The sequence below is a fragment of the Pholis gunnellus genome, assembly GCF_910591455.1.
Source record: "Pholis gunnellus genome assembly, chromosome: 3".
Classification (NCBI taxonomy): Eukaryota; Metazoa; Chordata; class Actinopteri; order Perciformes; family Pholidae; genus Pholis; species Pholis gunnellus.
The window spans coordinates 3,521,063-3,542,429 of NC_136529.1; the positions used below are offsets into that span (position 1 = coordinate 3,521,063).

Sequence of the window (21,367 nt, forward strand, 5' to 3'; positions counted from 1 at the left end):
AAATAAATATTTTTCCTCTTACCTGTGGTGATATTAATCAATCTAGATTCTTTTGGTGTGAGTTGCCAAGAGTAGAGATGTCTGCCTTCTCGGCTTGTGGTGCTAAAAGCGCCAAAAAATACATTTGAATTCTCTACAACAATGTCTGTTTGACCCTGTTGTTGGCGGTTTCATTTTCTTTTCTTTCTACCAAGCTACACCCTCAATCTACTCATGGACGAGATGCTCGTGACAGCGCGAGATGTAAACACGAATGGCTGTAACATTAGCTAGCTCAGTGGTGCTAGGTGAGCTAGCGGTATGGAGTATAGACGCACACTTCCTTCTGTGCGGGGATGCAGTAGGTGGGTGTAGTTTTGTTGAAAGAAAATGGACCCTACATTAAAACAAGGTTTTTGGATTATCTTGAGTAACCGGGTCATGATTTCATGAACACAGACATCTCTACGGCTGATATCTCCAACACTGCAACTCGTATCAAAACAATCTAGATTGATAAATAGCACTACAGGTAAGAAGAAAAATATGTATTTTTGATTTTGGGGTGAACTGTGAATTATGTATGAAGTCCGCTGTAATGTAATATCTGTGAGCGTAGCAGTGCAGTGTGCAACAGCATTTTCCCTGTGTGGCCCTCAATCATATGCTGGCTCCTTAAATTGGCACTCAGTCATCACAACTTTGAGAACCCCTGGTTCAGAGTATACTGATGTATATTCTCTCTCCTTTGTGTTGCAGGTTGCGTCCAGAAGGATGTGCTTTTAAACCTGAGCAGCTGGGAGGTCAAGAGGTGACATGCCTCTGTAAAACACCACTGGAAACAAATGGTGAGGAGTCAATGGTTCACATGTCTCAGAGAGTTTGTTACGCTTAAGGGTGCTTTCACACCTGTAGCTGGGTTCATTTGATCCGGACCAAGGGGAGAATGAAACCTTGTTGCAAACTTGCTGGCTGGTTCAGTAGATCCATCGTTTGTGTTTTAGATCTCACAGTTTAGGGGCTTAATCTACCCAACTTCCTCTGAAGAAACTCATAAGAGACTTTGGCTTTTGTGATTTACTCACGCCAGATATTATAAGAGCACATGGCGACGCAAAAGAGCCCTGCCGTCGTCGATGCTGCCAGGTAAACAGTGTAGTTGGTCTCTGGCCATTCATTCCTGCTCACCAATCTACCTCACGCAGGGTATGGAAAACTGCAGGTTATGATTGGTTAGAGTCCACTAGTAGCCTACCATGTCTCTCAGAGTTCATGACTTTATGATTGCCTAATGATACATAGTCGTGTTTCCATTCATTTGTCAAGGGAATTTTAACTGAACTTTTAATATACCGTACTGAAAATATAGGCGCAGTTTCCATCAACTGGTTTGGAGCGAGCAAACTAGTTTATAAACCATCTGACCGTCTACGAAAGTAAAACGTTTTAATTGTTTTTTCATGTCAGCTAGTTGCATGTTTCCTGTTTTCTGGAGACGAAGACGAGCTTTTGTGGTTTATGGGACTATCAACAGCTGATCAGTCATGTGAGCTAAATGTTCACTACCTCATCATTTATTTGGCATTTCCATATCATCTGTTTTTTGACAAATGCGAAACCCACCTTAAGCTAGCGTAAAACGTTTCTACAATTGAGGAAGTTTTATCGAATTTTGCCGTTCCCATACAGCTTTCCTTATGTGCATAAAAATATGTAAATGGTAACACAGTTATTGACACAATGGCCTCAGCAGGGAGGGGTCTGGTCCCAGCATTAGCTAGCTAGTTGCAGTACAGACATGACCAAAAAAAGGTTTCTGGAACTAAATGTGTGACCATATGGGGATCCATGACATAATGTATCTGTGTGGAGGTCTGTCGCACGAAAACTTTTGACGACTCCTAACAACTTGTCCTGTCTTCTGTCCACCAGCTCTGCTGCCATGCCTCTGGGGATAGCGCGTCGTCTTTCAGGGTTAGCAGTCCAGAGGCTGCTGTCGCTCCTGCTGCTAGCCGTCGGCTGGCCCCTCACACAAGGATCAGACTCGTTCCCCTCCAGTCTTTACCCCACCTTTATCCGGAACGACACTCTGTTTGAGCACTTGGCCCTGCATCCCGACCCCAGTGTGAGTCGGGTCTACGTCGGGGCCCGGGATCACCTGTTCCAGTTGGATCGGTTCCTCCAACTTGAACTTCAGGCTGACACCGGACCTGTCACAGACAGTCGGGAGTGTTTACCTCCTGTAACTGAGAGCAACTGCCCTCAGGCCAGGCTCACCAGCAACCACAACAAGCTCCTGCTGGTCGACCCTTACTCCATGGAACTCATCACCTGCGGGAGTGTCAACCAAGGAATCTGCCAGAAACGTAATCTGAGTTCTGTGGATGAGGTGCGTTTCTCCACAGAGAGGCCCGTGGATACTCAATACGTAGCAGCTAACCACCCCAACGTTAGCACCGTGGGACTCGTGGTTCGATCTCATCCTGACAGGCAGCCAGTACTGTTTGTGGGGCGGGGTTACACCAGCAGCCACCCACCTATTTCCACACGAAACCTTGCCCAGGCACCCATTTTTTCTTATGAGGAGACCGCCAAGTTGGCCGTGGCTGGCCGTCTCTCGGAATACGACCATCATTTTGTCTCATCATTCGCCCACCGTCAACATGTCTACTTCCTCTTCTACAGGCGAGACCTAAAGTCACAGTCACGGGAGTACCGCACCTACGTCTCTCGTGTTTGCTTGGACGACCAGGCCTATTACTCCTACGTGGAAGTGCCCTTGACATGTAGTTCCAGGGCAGGGAAAATTTACAACCTTTTGCAGGCTGTCCAGCTTGGCCTCACCGAGGACGGCACGGCGAGTCAAGGCTCAGAAGTTCTTCTCGGTGTCTTCTCCACCCGTTTGGCTTCATCGACTCTGCCCAGCGAGGACTCAGCCCTCTGTATGTTTAACCTCCAAGACGTGGACCGCAGGATTAACGCCACCAGAGACCTGTGCTACACACAGATGGGTAGAGAAACAGGACTGGAGGCGGCCTACATCGAGTACGAAGTCAAATCCAACTGTGCCAACCTGCCCGAGGTGAGTTGTACAGTTTGCTTGTTTCTGTGGTTGCTTACTAACAATCGCCCAATACATAATTGATTTGACTAAAATAGAAAATGTGTCCTAGAATGTATGTGGTTCAGACAAATGACCAATGAGATGGACCTGTAGAAAGGCTTTTAACCATCACTTTCTCCAGTGAAACCGCACAGCGGTGAACACGCTGAACCAGATAGCAGTTACACTGCTCCACTCCCATGAGTCACTGTGTGTAATTGTATGTTTGTGTGACAGGGTGTTACTGAAAAACGGCGTGCATGCTAAGAATGACTGCCTACAAGAATAAGAGTGGCCTTGTGTCCTTTTTTTCACATGCTTCCTACTGTGCTGTTTCACATTAGAGTATATTTTCTGTCTCTGAATGAAAAACGTGAACCAGTCACAATCAAATAACCCACTATACTTCGCATACACAAGTATATGTTGTCCAAGCCTTTTTTATTATCTCGTGTGTGTGTGTGTGTGTGTGTCCATGGATGATTTTGCATACTGCTGCACCAAACTGCATAATGTTATTGGTGCTCACTTATGGCTGCATGCTTAAGGACCTCTCGTGGTTGCAGTGACTCACACATCCTCAAAACACCTTCAATTGCTTGTTTGATACTGCAATTGATTAACTGCTGACTCCTCACTACTCCTAACCGGCCCCCAGCTGGTAGGAGCCACGAGTGAGACACAGTGGGGGGAAACAGTTTGCTTACTTTTATTGGTTTGGACAGTGTGTTTGGTAAACGGCTAACGGAACTACACACACAGCTGCTGTGTTTCCAGAGACACAGATTGTTTTGGTGCAGACATCTGCATAGGTTAATATTAAAGCATATCAGTTGTGTGAGGAGTGCAACGGAAAAACACATGTGATACACTTGCAGTCTAGACGGGGGGTTAGCCAATTGTGGGCCGTATGATGCAATCAATCGCACAATACAGCCGTGGTCGTTGCAGACAGATCTGGTTGAGAGCTCTCCTGAGTGCAGATCTCTCTTCTTTTTTTTTTCTGTGATGACTCTATTGAATAAAAGCCTCCACCTGCATCTGATGGTGTCCAGGCTTGTCCTATTCCAGCAGTGACATTTGTATCAGACATTTTTTTAACAGACAACTGTAATGCTGTGGAGGAGGGATTTAATTAGATTCATCCATGCACATGTGCATTAAGGTGTTTACTGCATGTAAACATGGACTTGGATGGACAGCGTGGGCTAGTTTGTCATCCTCTTCTATTATCACAGCTCTGACCCCTCAACCTGTGCAGCCGTGTACAACAGATCGGCTCTAGGGAGAAGGTAGTGCGGGCAGCGTAATTTAATAGTGTTGCTGGTCGGAGAGAGATCGATCGGCGGCATTAGCCGTACTTAGTGGGGTGGGGTTGAGGGTAATGTTTAACAAGCCCTGACAAGGACGGATAAAGGCACACCAGTCGGGGACAAGGCTCTGAAGGGGAAAGACATACAGAGACACAGATTACAGTGGAGCAAAAAGTGAAAGTAAAGTAAGTAAAACGGTGGGGTAGGAGGAGGAACGGGTCGGATATGAATATATGTTTGTGAATATAAATGTGAAAAGAGGGGGGGGGGGGGGGGGGGAGAAATCAAACCATATGGCTAGAGGGCAACAGCATGAAGAGATTTGGAGCCGAAGAGATTTACAGTGTCATTAAGATTTCAAATCTCAATTGGATTCCTGTACACAAACAAAACCAAAGCAGCTTCATCCCCGTTCAGTGTTTGCCAGGACAGTCCAGCTGCACCAGGGACAGACCATCACGCGAGGTCTAAGCTGTGCGGAACAGGCTTTGTTATTGAAGATGAGGTTTAGGACTCCTACCAAATACTAGTGGCCGAAATGCAACTTAAGCAGCCTGAGCTGTTATTACCTCCCTCAGTGTTTGTGGTGAATCTCCAGATGGTGGAACAAACACCTTGTTTGTTTGTTATGGAGCAGGCGGCGACCTCAGTTTGTGAAAAGTGAAGCCAATGGGCAAGAGCCTTAAACTTGCATTCTGTCTAATGGCCATCGGGGTTTTTTTTTTGTTTTAGAACTTAAACCCTTTCATAGTTGTCATAGTTGCTTATTCAGCGTTTGGTTGTACCTAACTCCACCCCCTCGAGTCACTTCTGGTTGCAAAAAACCAAGATGGCGACGGCCAAAAGGCTAAACTCAAGGCTTCAAAACCGTGGTCCCCAAAACCAATGGGTGAAGTTATGGTGACTACGTCCACTTCTTATACAGTCTATGGTATGGAGATCAGAACTGCGTCCATAGCAACAGTCTTTCTAATAGTGTAGTAATACAGTGCAATCACAGGCTCTCATCAGCCAGAGCAGTCTATAAGCTTCCAGGCCATGCTCATAGACCGGATGTCATAGCTTCATAACTATTCCAGTAGTCATCATACAGTTTAGGGTTATTCTTAGCATGCAGTCACCCTGCTTGTTTTCCTCCTATGGTTGGCTTCTCATCGTGTGGACTACACTGGCCGTCTGAACTGTCCTTCACTCCCCGTGGTTAACTTCATCAATACATGAAGCTACTCGGACAGCTATGTTATTACACCAAACTTCGTGTTGGACAGTTTTGTGACGCATATCAGCAGTCTCTATTTCTCAAGAGCAGGCCAAATAAGGAATCCATTCATAACAACGCACCAACCAGCCAACCACATGTAATCCATCAAAACAAGGAGCCTTCAACAGCCAGAGCTCTCAGGTTCATTGCCTTTGCTTCCTATTGTCGAGATGACCGATCATGAAGCAGCGACCCCGCTTTCAACCGCCGTTGTGGAAAAATAAATTGCCCCGAACGAAGATCAACAACAGCGCCGCCAGAGCAAAGACTCCCTACTGCCAAACTGTGGAAGCAAAAACAAATTGTAGCTTTTCAAGCAGCGAGTGTTTAAGTCGCTGGAATCCAGCGAGTTTGTTCCCAAACCACTCCACAATAAATTCTGCAGGGATTTTACTGACCACAATAGGAACACAGCTGTTTTATTTTTGGTAACGAATAACATTTCCCTTGATGGGCTTCTTTTTGAGCAACACAAGCACAAATGATGTGTGTTGTCTAATCTCCATGTCACCTGACATGATTTTGCTCTGCCGTGTCCCCGCTGTAGAACACTCTGAATGCGTACCCCTGCGGCTCTGACCACACCCCCAGCCCGATGGCCAGCAGGATGGCCGTGGAGGCGGAGACCATATTGGACAGCCCGTCCGCCCGTCTCACCGCCGTGGCCGTCAGCGTGAGGCCGGGACACACCATTGCCTTCCTGGGAGACTCCAAGGGGAACCTGCACAAGGTAGCGTGAGGTCACAGATTTTAAGCTGTGTACGGACACACACACACACACACACACACACACACACACACACACACACAAAGAGGTGTACGTGTTGAATATGCGCTTACTGTAATTTTGCAGATATTCTGCTGTTATTGATGGAAATATGAAGTAATAGTCTGGCATACCCTGCAACTTTTGAGTTCATGCCCTATTTGGGTAACATGTGTTGGGTGTTTGACTGTAATACCTGTCCCTGTACAGACACGGTAGTTACCCCAGCAGACACTCTTCTCTGTTCTCTGTTCACCTCCAGAGGCTGGCCGCTCTCTGTTCATGTGCCAACCAGTGAAGGTCTAAAATAGTCTCTGTGTGAAGAGGCAGGCAGGCTGATCTCAGCACTCCAGAAATAATCTCAAGAGTCCTGCTGCATCTTCACTTATGTTTCCACCAGATTTTCCCATTGTACTAACTCAAATGATGAGAACATAGATCTCCAAAAACATCTGTGTGTGCCGGGTAGATCAGTGCCTCTGGTGACCCATAGCTATTAAAAAGATGTTGTCTGGCTCATAGATTGATGAGTCATAAGGTACCTGCTTGTAGAAATAGGGAAAGTAGTTGAAGTTATATTTGAACACTGTTATTTAGTATTCTGTTATCATTTTTACCAGTTTCCAAACAATTTCTGCTACCATGGCCTGATGAACCTGTTAATTGGCCCAAGGGCAGAGAGCAAAAGTGCAAAAGAACAAAAGTGCAATAACATTTGGTTTGTAAACACTTTAAACAAATAAGGTGCTTTTTAACAGCAGTATTCTTTTCATACAACTCGTGTATTCTTCTTGTGATAGTGCGTCTTGAGGGAGGCTCAAACGCCATGTCGATGTGTCCTTGAGCAAGACACTTAATCCCAAAATTGCTCCTGTAGCTGTGCCTACGGTGTAGAAATATGATCGAATCTGAATTGTAAGTCGCTTTGGATAAAAGCGTCTGCTAAATGACTGTAATGTAATGTATCAAATATATTACATTTTTGTCTACATTTCTCTTTGAGGTGTTTTTTTTGGTACACCTAGTTCCATCTAATGTCCATCCAATACAACTTTTTTAAGCTCATCAGAATCAGTTTTTGTTGACACCAACCTAAATTATGCCAAGCGAGTGGACAGTATTCACATTTAGAGGCTTAGTGCCAGTATGGAGGACAGGAAGTAGTAAATTCTAACGTGTCTTTGTATAATAGAAGCTCATTCTGCTTTAAAGGGGGATGCCCCTGCTGACTCCGGGGTCCCACTCACTAGAAATGTCCCAACCTTTCAGTCACAGTGAGCAGCCTGTGAGCGCTCAGCTCCATGGCTGGATCATGTGAAGCTGCTCTGAAGTGACATTGTCCTCTGCGAGGCTGTCAGTTTGATTCCCAAGGTGTTGCAGCTGAATTTGGGGGGGGGGGGGGTTGAGTCACGATGGGGTCATGTATGGCAGCGTGTCTGTGGGTTCAGACGGCGGTCAGAGTGAAGCTCCGCCAGACGCAAGGAGACACAAGGAATGTCCTGATGTGGAAGAAATATTGAATAGAGAATGTCAGCTGAGCATGTGTATAAAAGCAATGTATCACACCAGGGTTGGACTTGTTGATCACAGAATACATTTGATATTTTGATGTTGATTTGTAATAAGTGGACTAAGCTAGAAGGTCATTGGAGCAGGGTGGTTTTGGGAGGCCCCTTGATATCAGGAGTTTACAGATCCACACACAGTCGGCTCTTTGTGTGGCTTGTGGTTGAGGCCCCCCCCTGCACATGCAGAAGTGGCACAATGACAGCCATTAACGTATTTCTGCACAGTTACGTCACACAGAGCCAGAGCCAGCTCAACAGCGAGCCGCACAGCGCTGTGACCACAAAACGGAGCTACGTGCTCCAGTTGTGCGCCGTCACCGCTGACTGGCAGACCCGTGCGCTTTCCAACAGAGCGACTCATTCAGAATGATTGCGAGTTACCGGTCAGAACAGCAGACAGTGTCACGGTCATTAATGGATGCATTGTCAGTCTGTGTCCTCCTCACTGCAGCCACCAACAGAGAACATTTCAATTGAAACTGTGGCAGCACCCTGTTCACCTGATGTACTCCGTGTGAAAGAAGTATGACCGCTAGATTCTAGTGTGGTCGGGCAGACAGAACAAAGTGAGCAAACATTTTAAGAAAGCTCTTTCTTTTTTCAATATTAAATATTATAGGAACAAAGTTGTTATTCCTCAGTTGTCTTTCTTTCATTAATTCATTCATTCATTTCGTCATTCATTTACAGTCAGCCTGTGCCCTCTAGTGGCTGTCAAAATTAAAGTGACAAAAAGATAAATAAACCTTTGTTATTATTTAAATATGTCTATGTTGACGTCTTGTATAAAGGTATGTTCGGACAGAAGGCAAAGCGTGTCATTTGTACGGAGATGGCCGCCGGATCACTTGAGCACTCTGTGTTGAGTGGTTGAAAACGGAACAATGTACCAACTGTGCACATGTGAGCTGTAAGCTAGCCAGTCTCATCTCCTTCATCTGTCAACCTGTCCATCTGTCTGTTTGACGCACACCAATTGTGGAATTGGAAGTGTATCAGTGCATTTGCGTGGCAGCTCGAAAACTCACCAGAAACTCTGGTTGTTTTCGACATTTCCCTCCAGTCGCCTCCACGCTGACGACAGCTGTGCCGGAGGCCTTTTATTTTTTGGGTTATCCGTCCCTCCATCCATCCGGTCCATTCTCAGGAACAAATCAAGGAAATTTCAGCAAATTTGGAACAAAAGTCCACCTGGACTCAAGGATGAACTGATCAGATTTTGTTGATCACAGCTCAAGGTCACTTTGACCATACGTCCGTCCCATTCTCGTGAATCAAGCCTCATGTTGTGTCTGAACACGTCATGTTGTGTCTGAACACGTCATGTTGTGTCTGAACACGTCATGTTGTGTCTGCTCACATGCCCATGTGTACAATCAAATAGGTTTCTGTAGCCTAATTGTTTGTCATACTGGCCCTGAAGGGATCAATTTGCTGTTTTTACTGATTCAAACCTCTTCACTGAGTTCATATCACGTTTCCTTTATATTTTCCTGTTGCTTGAAACACAATCTAATCTTCGACCCTCTCCAAGTTTTGTTGACCTCCAGTCTCTGGCAGGTAATCATGGTGCAAAGTGATTGGCTAATTGCAGTTAGCTGCTTGGAATAACTAGAGGGCTGAATGGAATTAAGATGGAGTTCAAGACACTGGAGCCAGTATGACATTAGGGGAAGTCAAATTCCTGAAACCTCACCAGTCTTCTAAACGGTTGCATGAAGACGCGTTGCTGACCAGTGAGGACTCCGCCTCTCAATGTTTGTTTTGTCGAGGTCTGCTCATGGTGGAAGAAAGAGAGGGTTTGTGCAGCTAGCATGCAACGGCTAGTATACAGCTTCCAGTTCAACTCTCTGTCTTACATTTCCCACTCCTCTCTTGACAGTCTTTATATTTTACATCTTATTTGACATATTTTGTGTTGGGCTCAAATTTTACCCTGCCCTCGAAAAACCTTGAATTTGTAGAATTCTGTGTCCCTTCCACTCTTTCACTTGTTTGAAGAAAGGAATGTCATTGAGTCATCTGTTGTGTGGTTACACTAATTTGCTGTAATATGAATGGACAGATATGAAAGCATGGACAGTCTGTCTTTGAGGAGCTGTGGGATCAAAGAGTGTCAAAGCTAACCTCAAAACCGCCACATACCTGGAGGACTTGGATTAGGCTGGCATTATCCTGGCACGCGCACGCACGCACGCACGCACGCACGCACGCACGCACGCACGCACGCACGCACGCACGCACGCACACACACACACACACACACTGTGATATCCTGTGAAACCTGAACTCACAGGGCAGATGAGGGAATCCACACTTCCTCCTGAACTGTGCTGGATCTTCCCATTAGGGTGATTGCGTCTTTCTTCCAGCAGAGTTCCCCTCACAGTGGAGTATCTCACTAATGACATCAGATGAAAGCTGATGTTCAGGCTCCTGTAAATAACATCAAAGGGCTAATGTGGAACAGTTGGCCAGGCTGCCCTCCCGTATTAACCCACATTACAGCAGCTCCGCAATTTTAACAGGCAGCACAACCTCAGACGGCTCACGGAGGCCTCCTGATCTTGTCTGGTTGTTTCTGGGCTCTGACTATCTGGTTACATTTCTTTTAACACTTAATTTCCTTTTTATTTTTGTGGTTATGTCAAAATACATACACAAAATGTGTTTGCACCGTAGACTGTATATAAAACTGGATGTTGTCACCGTGACGTCACCTATTGGTTTGTGGAATGCCGTTATGAAGCCTCAAGTTTGGCACCTTGGCCGTCGCCATCTTGTTTTTTTCTTTGGAGCCAGAAGTGAACCTGTTTGGATGAGAGGGTGGAGCTGTGGACAAGTGAGGGGCTAGGTAACGTTAGCATAACAAATGCAAAGTCCAGCTAGTGCTAGCTTGATTAGCAATGTGCAGGCATAATTCATGTCAACTGTGATGGTATGCTAATTTTGGCAAGCAAGAAACAGGCTCGTTTGTTCTGTACTTACTGGGAAACAAAACAAGGGCCGACCCCTAAGAGTCTTTTAGTACACCGAGCTGAGCTAACGAATCAGATATGGTGAGCACAGGCACCGATATCTGCTGGCTTGAATTAGTGCTAACATATAAATAATAGCACAGACTTCTTGAACAGTCTGTTAGTACAATAAACTGCACAGCAAGCCATGTGATTTGTCTCATAGCTGCATGAGACATTCTCCAAAAGGCACCAACACCACAAGCACGGCCGAGCTAGCGGCTAGCCACCTAGCACCCACCTGACACTCATAGCAGCCACACCCTTAATTATGCATAGCTCTAAGCCTTAATGTCATTTAAATGGGTGAGTTGCATAAAGATTCACTCCCCCATACAGTTATGATCAGGGAAATTAACTTTAGAGACCCAAACTGTCTGTTGTTATAAGCTGTACACATGTTTGTTCCTGCTGTAAAGTTGGGCATTTAACCATCATGTGGTGCAGACTAATCTAGATAAACTTAATATCCTTTCAATGTTGTTCCTTAGAGTTTAAGGGGAATTCCACCAATTGTACACACCAAAGTCTGAGTGATAACTGGAGCTATAGTGGAGTTACCCTGCATATGCAGCTGTGTAAAGGCTTTAGTGTCTCCAGATAGAGCTGTTTGAAGTCTGATAAATGTCCTCGAGTGATGTCACTTGAGTCAGCGTTGACAATACGTTTGGAGAGTAGAGTTAGAAAGAAGTGAATTTACCAGACCTCTGTAGCCCGATGCTCATCTTTTTGAAGCTAGAGACTCAAAGTCAGCCGCTTTTAGCATAAACACACACAAAGCACCAGTTCCTCAACAAGGCAGAAGAAAAAAGAGAATACTCTTGTTTTTCTGCATCAGTCCTATTTCTAAACTGTCCATGGTAAGTCTGAACATGTCAAATGAGTCCAACTCTAAATCGGAGCACTTTTTGAGTTCCTTGAGCTTCTTCTTCCCATTTCTCTTAAACTTTGGACAAAACAACCGTTCGCGACATCAAACGGACTTTTCAAAAATGTGCTCCATTTCACAGGGTCACATTTTGCATTGCAGCTCAGTGCATATTTGTATGTCTATTAAATCCTTACATAACCCCAACATTCATGTGTGTGTGTGTACATTTCCTCAGGTGTTCTTGGGGCCAAACGGCGAAGTGGAGGAGTACTCCGTCATGTCCATTCAGCAGAACACAGCCATTAGTTCGGACCTCATCCTGGACCAGAAAGAGGAACATCTCTTCATCATGACTCATAACATGGTATAAGCACACACAGATAATTTGCGCTCTTGTAGACTCATTTCATGCTTTGTTTCCTCAACGCATCCTTCCTGTCATGTAGTTGTACAGCTAAAGAGAAATAATTCAGACTCTCTTGTTTCTGCCCCAAATAGCAGCCTGTATTTAGGATTATTCTAATGACCATATTCTCATTATGCATTGTTCCACTGGAAAAAGTGGGCCACCTATTTTTTAATCAGATTTCTGGGAGCTTAGTGAGCACGGTATTTGCACGACTGATCATGATTGTGTTGTCCTGGTTGCAGCTGCAGAAGAAGCCCGTGGCTGAATGCCAGCAGCACCCAGACTGCCATTCCTGCCTGCTGGCCCACGACCCCTACTGTGGCTGGTGTGTCCTGGAGGGAAGGTGAGATAAACCACCTAAAGTCCTAATCTAGCTTCATATAACGTGTGGCTGAAATTGAATTGAATTACAATTGAATTCTAATTTCTGACTTCAGAAAACACTGTCTCAGAAAGTCTCTGAATAATAATAAACCATTGTAAACTTCAGTCTATGTAACCTCACCTGAACAGCAGCCACCATTGCTACAAATAATAATTACAGATAAAGCTAATTGCTAAGACGTAGCGTAACAGTAGAAGAAGTCGAAAAGCGTGTTATGCCACTTACGCTGCAACGTCTGTCTAAAGTTTGCTATTTAAAGTGTGCGCTCCTATTGCTTATGTTTTTATTTCTAAGAGGAAGAATGTAAAATACATTCAAAATGAACATTTCACAGCAACGTGAGTAGTTCATTTTTTAATTTAACTGAAATAAAATGTGGAGTGTTGACATGTAGTGTTGTATCAGCTGCTGGCACTCTCGTTAGTTTTCAACGTGTTTTTGCCAAGTCATGTTTGAGTTTGCTCCGGTGGGGTTGTGTTTGAGTCTGATGAAAGAAATCTTCGTCTCCCTCCCATCTGTGTCTCCTCCCCTCTCCTCACTGCTCTGCCTCACCACCCGGCCTCCCCCTCCCTCTCACCTGGATGTTTTTCTCTCTGCTCCTCTCTTACCATCCTCACTCCATCTGTCATGTTCTTCGTGCCTTCATAACAGTCCCGTTTGTAAAGTTTCCTTGTTAGGAATCTGTTTCCTAGTTCAAGTTAATTTTTCTCAACTTGTCACACACTACTTTTATTAGATAGTTTTAGAAGCAGAAACCAGACCCCTCTGCTAATCACAAAATAACATGTTAACAGTCCAGGGAGGAGTTATTGTGCAGTTTTACAGTCACAGTATGATTTATGGATTTGCATTATACACCGAAGGTCATTTCCATGCTTCAAGTGTAAATGGCTGTTTTATAGAGTTTGAGAGACAGATGGTGAGCTGAACTTGAAATCACAACACACAGTGACGATGATGTCGGCGCGTGCTTTCCCTCGCAGGTGTGTGTTGCAGTCGGAGTGTTCTCGTGGGAAGCAGCCGGGTCAGTGGCTGTGGAGCTTCGACATGGAGCAGCAGTGTCTGGCTGTCCAGGACCTCAACCCCTCCAACGTCAGCAGGGAGGCGAGCAGGACGGTGAGTCTGCAGCACAGTGACACAAACCTGAGCAGCGATGGAGCAAAAGAAAACTCTAGACGTACATCCGCCCGCCCGTACACACATCTGCAAAGGATCTAAGGGAGGATGATCAAAAGCATCCTTTCTGGTTTCTGCTGATAAAACGTCCACCTCAAGCACCTACAGGCCTTTTCCAAGAATATCTTGCAATACCTCCCCCTCAATAATAACAGTCTCCTCACATACCAAAACACTGTACGCCCACATATCACCTCGCCGTAAGTCATCCAAGACTCCCTTATCAGCCGGAAGATCGTGTGTGTGTGTGTGTGTGTGTGTGTGTGTGTGTGTGTGTGTGTGTGTGTGTGTGTGTGTGTGTGTGTGTGTGTGTGTGTGTGTGTGTGTGTGTGAAGATAGTGATCAGAGCCCTGTCATGTCCTGGTGCAGGAGAGAAGTTACAGTATCTGTCATCTGTGTAGAAGATGGTGCCTGTGGATAGCAGCATAGGCAAAAACATTTGTACAATACACACACACAGTGTTGCATCATGGGAGATGACGACTCAAGAACATTTAGTCTTTTAAGTCTAAATACAATGGGTGGGTGTGAGGTAGACCAGTCAGGATCACATGCATATTTCCCTGGAATTGTAAATGTTAGAGATGCACTGATACAAGTACAAGTACTAACATGTGTAGAAAAGAGGTTCAACACAAAACTGGACAAACCGATCAAGTACCAAACCAAGAGGTAAATCTCGTCATATTTATCGACTGAACATGGCAGAAATGATGTGGGCCATTAAAAGCAACGTCATGATGCTGGTGCAGTGCCCTTTAGGAGCCGACTGCTTATCTGATAAGCAGAATGCCCACAGCATTTGAGCCGGCTATAGCAAGACTGTACAGAGAATGAAAAGGTCACTTTTGCTGGCTTGATCCAGTGATGTTTGGAGATTGCTCAAAGTGTGTTGGGGGAGCAGTGGAGTAACAGATTTGGACACAATTCAAAATAGCAGAAAATTAGCTTATAAGGATAGATTCAATAGGACCCACAAAATCCTGAGAATTACTGCTCAATAGTTACAGACCAAAACGTAACGTTCATGGTTATACCGCCACCATCTAAAATCTCTGCTTTTCTTTGTCTCCTGAGATAACAGCTTGAATATCTTTAGGGTCTTGGGTTCGAGCAATTTAATGACAGCTTGAGCTTTAGGAAATTGTTATGAAAATGTCTCAATATTTCTTAAAATGTTATGGACCAAATCATGCATTAAAATCATACTAAATAATAATTTGTATTTATTAAAAAAATCTGGTACTATGATTTGGGGAAAGAGTTTACTTTAAGAGTTACTAATTGATCTGAATGGAATCAGTTCAGGTCCAAAAATCAACACACGGTGATCTATGTCCTACTGCCGTCCTGCAGTGGAAGCCACGCCCACCGGAGGGAAAAACAATAAGGACTGACACGCTGACAAAATGCCCGTTGCTAGCTAAAAACGGGAGATTTCTGCATGTCAAAGGACTCTTTTAGCAGCCTATGTCTACCAGTCTTTCAATCGGAAGATCAGAGGTTCGATCCCCGGCTCCTCCAGATGGGCGAGACACAACCCCCGATTGCTGTCGAAGGCTGTGCCTGTGGTGTTTTAATGGGTATGAATGAATATTCGTGATGCGCAGGTGGCCCCTGGCATAGTAGCCCCTCCCATCAGTGTATGCGTGGGTGTGATTGGGTGAAAAAGATGTTGTGTAGAGCGCTTGGAAGATTAGAAAGGCATTATATAAAAACAAGTCAATTTAATGCTTTAGCTTAACTTACAAAAATATAGTTATCCTAAAACTGATATTTGGACACTCTGTTTGCTGCACACTTAACGTTCGACATACTGAGAGTCAGGATACACAGTTGTCCCATTGGTCCCGATGATGTCCTCTTAAAGGCTCAGTTCTTCTGTTCAGCAGCTTATAAATACTGTGTTCGGGGTTCTTTAACTCGTTGGCGGTGCCTCCCACCACACAGCGGCTTTGTGACAAGGAGGCACCTTCACACAATGCAAAGTCAATGGAGAGTGATGAATTGTCTTCTCCTCCGGTGTGGGCGGGACTCAATTGCGCTCTATACTCTCTGATTGACAGATGATATGTTGGAGCTGTAGGCGCTAACACAAACCCTACATGGCTGAGGAGGGACGGTGGGGCCAAAATAGAAAGAGTATGACAATAAATCAAGTATGATTCATGCTCCTGCAGCAAGGGAATCCATTTCAGTTTTCAAATCAAATGACTTCACACTGACATTTACAAGTGAGCAGATCCGATGAATCAGTCATCATGACCTTCAGTGTCCTCTGTAACAGCACAGGTGTGGCCTCAGTAATGCAGAGGTTTCTGTCCGTTAACTATATCAATAACTAACACTTTATCTTCCAGACGGGGAACTAAAGCCGTAATCTATACCGTCGCCGAAGCCACCAGACTCCATCGGAAAAAAACAGTCATTTTATCTGGTGGAACAAAGAAATTGCTGATCTACTGCTGCCTTGATCAGTTGAGATGATCTTATGAGCTCCATTTCTACACTGTGGTTTTAAAACAAACATGGATCTGATGAGGGTTTTGAAGTCTCCCACATGTTCAGTAGCGCTGTCTGAAGTGATCTAATAGGAGTTTGAATCTGTTTGTTTTTTTGTCTTTCGCCAGGTGTCTCTGTCAGTCGCTGGACTTCCAGTGTTAGAGAAAGGCGAGTCCTACTCCTGCTTCTTCCAGGACAGTCACAGTCCTGCCGCTGTCACCGAAACCGGGGTCACCTGCCATTCTCCCGACACCAGAGTACCCGCGGTGCCTCCGGGACAGGGTGAGTGCTCCTCAACCGCAGACCTGAACGGTCTTTGTTTCTGGAACAAAACCGATGAAGCTGACGTTTAATTACCGGTTTGAACTTTTCAACTTTGCGACAGGAGGATTTGTCTGCATTCTGTTATGAGATTATTTTTGTGCATGTTTGGGTGCCCAGGCAGACCATACACGTATGCAGTTCAATCCCTGCGTCCATGAATGTAGGCTAACCCAATCCATTGCCCCTAAAACCAGCTTACACAGCAGGGAGTAATCTGTATTTTAAAGCATACAACTCCCAATAAATGTATTTCATCGAGGGATTCTATGCTCGATATGTGCTTTGGTTTTCCCTGGTTTGTGTGATTGTTTAGTGAGCTGAGAGCAGAGTGCTGCTGCTGTAATAAGTCAGCGGCAACGATAAAAGAAGATTTAAGGGGCTTGTTAATGAAAACTGAAGCCTCTACAGAGGTCACCCTCACCAAAACATTCACATGATTTGTGTGTGTGTGTGTGTGTGTGTGTGTGTCTCTCACACACACACACACACACACACACACACACACACACACACACACACACACACACACACACACACACACACACACACACACACAGACACACAGACACAGACACACAGAGATTGGTTCCCATGCCTGCATTCCTGAAACTTGCAGCTTGTTGTAGTTCTCAGGGTGCGGGGCTCAGGAAGAATCAGCCCGGGGGGGTTTACTGAGATATGGACACACAGGCTGCATTTAAGGATCTATCTGTGGCTTACCTTTACTTAAAGAGGGTTAGTGCCCATGCTTACTTTATAACAAAAAAGGGCAACTGTTGCTTTAAAGTTGGAGATCAGATTCTCACCTGACTGCTGCCTTTTTAACAATGCTTCTCATTTGAACTGATGCAAAAACACGTTGTACCATTTTTTTAACTCTGGGTAGGCCGGACAAGATAACTATACTATATATAAAGAAATAAAACAAATAGATAAAATAAAACTATGCAGCCAAAACAATAAATAAAATGGACTCTTGGGTTCCGTTAACAAAAGTGTGCGATGTCTGCGCTATGCACAAATCTTAAAAGGCTGTTTATTCTGGCATCACTTTTTTACGTAAACAAAAAGTAAACACAACGGGCAATGTTGAGGTCTTCTCCATATATTGTACGATAAATGATCACGGTCACATGGATTGGAGGCGACCGGTACATTTTTTTTAATATTACCCAAACTGTGTGTAGTAAACAGAGTTTTCGACTTAGCGTCAGACGGCGCGCGAGCGCCAAGCATGAACGAAGGCGAACAACCAACTAGTGTAACCGGTAAAAAGCCAGAAACCAACCTCCACAGTGCAGAGGAGGGATTGTAATTAAACGACCAAGCGGCGCGACCACTTGCGTAGTCGTGTACTCTCACTACTCAACACTTTAGGCATGCTCACAGTTTTATGCACACAGCCTGTATCCAGAAACCATGTAGACAGACCTCAGACATTACATCAGTGTGTACAATATTATTGTAATTAATGGTCAAAACTATGAAAACAATATCCAAATGTAATAATCCATAATGTTGTATGAAGTGTACCCATGCAGTGTATCCTCATCCAGCTTTAAAACGTGTTCTGTGTTGAGCAGTGTGTTTCTTTCTGCTCTGTCTGGGCTGAGGATGGAGGCTGCACATGGCTCTATTAGACCTCTGTGGACCAAACCTTCTCTCACAGTGTTTTGGGAAACATCGTACTCATCCCAGACTTTCCGAATCGGAGACGATAAGCCCTGGGAGAATATTTCCAGAGCCCCGTTCGCTCAGCGCAGTCATGATGGGGTTTCCTCACGCTGTCTCTCTCTCTGTGTTTTGTGCTCCTCAGACTTCGTCACAGTCACCCTGTCTCTTCGCTTTGGGGATGTCACCGTCACAGCGAGGGATTTCACCTTCTACGACTGCACAGCTGTGAAGCAGCTGTCCGGCAGCGTGCCGTGAGTTAACCATGATTTATCTGCTCTCCTGTCTCCTCCCGCTCTGCTCATCAGACCTCGTAATCAAGTCTCCATCCGAGTCTGTTGGTCTGAATTTTGCACCCTGTTCAATCTTTGTCCCTCCATCAATTCACCCGTCTGTCTTTTGTCCGTTTGTCCATTACTTCTCACATGCTCTCCTGCTTGTAATACTTACAACAAAAAATTTAATTTAATTCATCCAGATGTTCTTTCATGTCCATGTACCCTATTTTTCTCCTTACCTTTATTCAATGAAGTTCTCTCACTGAAGTATTCCGAAACCTCATATCTATACAAACCTCAGGCTGATGAATGCCACGTCCGTGTGATTTGATCACTAGCATAACCGACTCTCCTTGCTACGTCAGGCTACGTGCTCCACTCCGTTTGTGGACACGACATCCTGCTGTCGGACATCAGCAGACCACAACATATCAAATGTAGCAGTGTCAGAGGTTGTATTTGGGACCTGAAACAATTAGAAACTCTGAATACAGCTGTAAAAATCAGCAGCGTGTCGTCGGAGCAGCACCGCACTGACAGAAATGCAGAACAATGATTTGGCATCTTTTAAAAAGCAAAGTGGCCTATAGATGGGATGAAGTCCAGCGGATGTGACAGCTATGGAGATGGACAGAATGTTGTGCGGTTGATGCTACGCTGTCGGATACAGTGCTGGATGTCCTGTGGACAGAGACTTGCATAAAGACCCTGAGGCAGCTGTTGGAGTGAGAGAATCTACATTTTCTTTTTCTTTGCATAACGGTATTTCTCTGTAGAGTTCTTTCCAGCATGATGTCAGACACTTATAATAACAATCTGAGTCTGTCAGTGGCAACAACAAGCTCTTTCATTGGACGAACATTGACGGTGAGGAGTTGCCCCGAGACATTACATTACAGTCCATTTAGTAGCTGCAGTCTGCAGCCTTCTCCTCTAAAATATTGTTTCCCCATTAGTCACTTAGACACAAAAACATGGGATAGTGTGATCTAGGTTGTTCCCCTTTAAGTCAAACAGGGTACTTGTCCCTTGGGAAGACGGGCAGACTGCAGTATCTGTATGTGGTTCACAGGTCTAAACCGCTCAAGGATTTCCTTCCTCCCTAAGAGAAAAGTCTCGGCGCGCGAAAATTGGTGAATCCCATAAATTCTCATGTACAAATGTGTTCCTGCATGACGCCATTGATTATTCATCTTTTCGTTCTTCTTAAGCAACTTTCAGTAGGCTCAAAAAACAAATAATATCCCAAATAGCTGTGTGTAGCACTCCCGCTGGGTCAGGAATTACAGCCCGCATTATTCTATCAGGACTGTGTTTACAACCCAGTGAACTGGGTGCTCTGCAGGTGAGGACAACTCCCAATATACTCCCAGTAACAGAACGGGAAGAAAGCTGCTCTATTTTGATGACTTGAAGAAGAAGTTAATGATGAGCCCTGATCGAAGTGAACATCACTGTGTGGAATGCTGGTTTGTTGTCCTTCCTGACCTCCTCTGTGTTTCCACACATGCTCTCTCTATCAACCTCTCTCTCTCGCTCTCGCTCTCTCTCCCTCCCCCCCGAGACGGCTCTGCTCTGATAAGAAACTCAATTAAATTACATCACTGACCTTTTTTGTACCACTGGGGCAACATCGGCAGCAATTGGATTACTCTGTGTGCTACACTCTACAGTAGCTGTATCTCTTTTTGTCCTGCAATACTTCTAATAGACCTCTCTCCACCTTTCTCTTCATACCTTCACTTCTTTTTTGTCACCTCTCTGTCACATCCTTCCACTCCAGGCCGTTATCTTTGATCTGTACATCCTGTCGTTTCTGCGTACAGTTGCCGCGGTTGCGTTCTGAGCCAATGGGGCTGTAACTGGTGCGTTCACCAGCACCTGTGTACCCACAAGCCCACCTGTGAGGAGGGGGTGATCATCTACAACCAACATGTAAGTTACACAGAATGCACCCACGGAAGACGCAAGTCCTTTCTGTGCGACTTTCGTCATCCGATCACGTCAGAACGTATAACTGTGAAGTCTGTACGCTTCCAGATCGGATGTTAGCCAGAACACATGCCGGGGGGGTCAATGTATCAACTGTCACCCAGAGGTCTCCTTCATCTTCCCCCAACACGGGAGTAAACGTGAAGAGAGGAGGAAAACCGAGTCTGTCTGAGTCCTGTTAAGTTCCTACTGATTAAAACTGCTTCAAAATAAAATATTTTAGAGAACAAAATAACAAGGGACTTTTATTGTGAAGAATTTATAGGAAATGATGTGCTCATCCAATGTTTCACAGCCGCTCCTTTGACCAGGAAATATATCTGATCACTATCTGATCAGGCAGGTAGTTTGGACACACATATGGACACAGCTGAGATCTGATCTGGTGAATGTGATCTCAAGTCACATTGAAAAGAAAATTGTATCTACGGCCTAAAATACACACAATCACAACTGGTGTACCTTATTACATAAGACATTTGTACTCTTAGTGTACAAGTTATTTTGGACAAGTGTTGTATTGTAAGTCGATCACACACGAGCCAAAGGGTTAAATTGACTGTAGTTTTCTGATGTGGGTTGCTGTAGATCAGAGGAATGGTGTGAAACCATTGGCTGGAATGTGTTCCTCGCATCACCTCCACACACAGTGTGCCTTTCAGGAAAACATCAATTATATCTTTAATACACATTCTCTCCTCTTCATTCAACTGCTGCACAACACAGTCACTCATTTAAGTTCTGAGATAAAA

At 44.8% G+C, this 21,367-nt stretch overlaps 1 protein-coding gene across 1 annotated transcript in view; it reads left to right on the plus strand.

Annotated features, from left to right (window-relative positions):
• plxnb1b (plexin b1b) overlaps positions 1 to 21,367 on the plus strand; it is a 95,725-nt gene that overhangs the window by 54,465 nt on the left and 19,893 nt on the right. The window contains exons 4-12 of the mRNA XM_079185120.1: positions 739 to 827; positions 1,912 to 3,061; positions 6,204 to 6,386; positions 12,114 to 12,242; positions 12,530 to 12,630; positions 13,656 to 13,788; positions 16,479 to 16,632; positions 18,491 to 18,599; positions 20,450 to 20,558. Coding sequence (XP_079041246.1) covers positions 1,922 to 3,061; positions 6,204 to 6,386; positions 12,114 to 12,242; positions 12,530 to 12,630; positions 13,656 to 13,788; positions 16,479 to 16,632; positions 18,491 to 18,599; positions 20,450 to 20,558 — 2,058 coding nt within the window. The 5' untranslated portion in view covers positions 739 to 827; positions 1,912 to 1,921. The remainder of the gene's footprint in view (positions 1 to 738; positions 828 to 1,911; positions 3,062 to 6,203; positions 6,387 to 12,113; positions 12,243 to 12,529; positions 12,631 to 13,655; positions 13,789 to 16,478; positions 16,633 to 18,490; positions 18,600 to 20,449; positions 20,559 to 21,367) is intronic.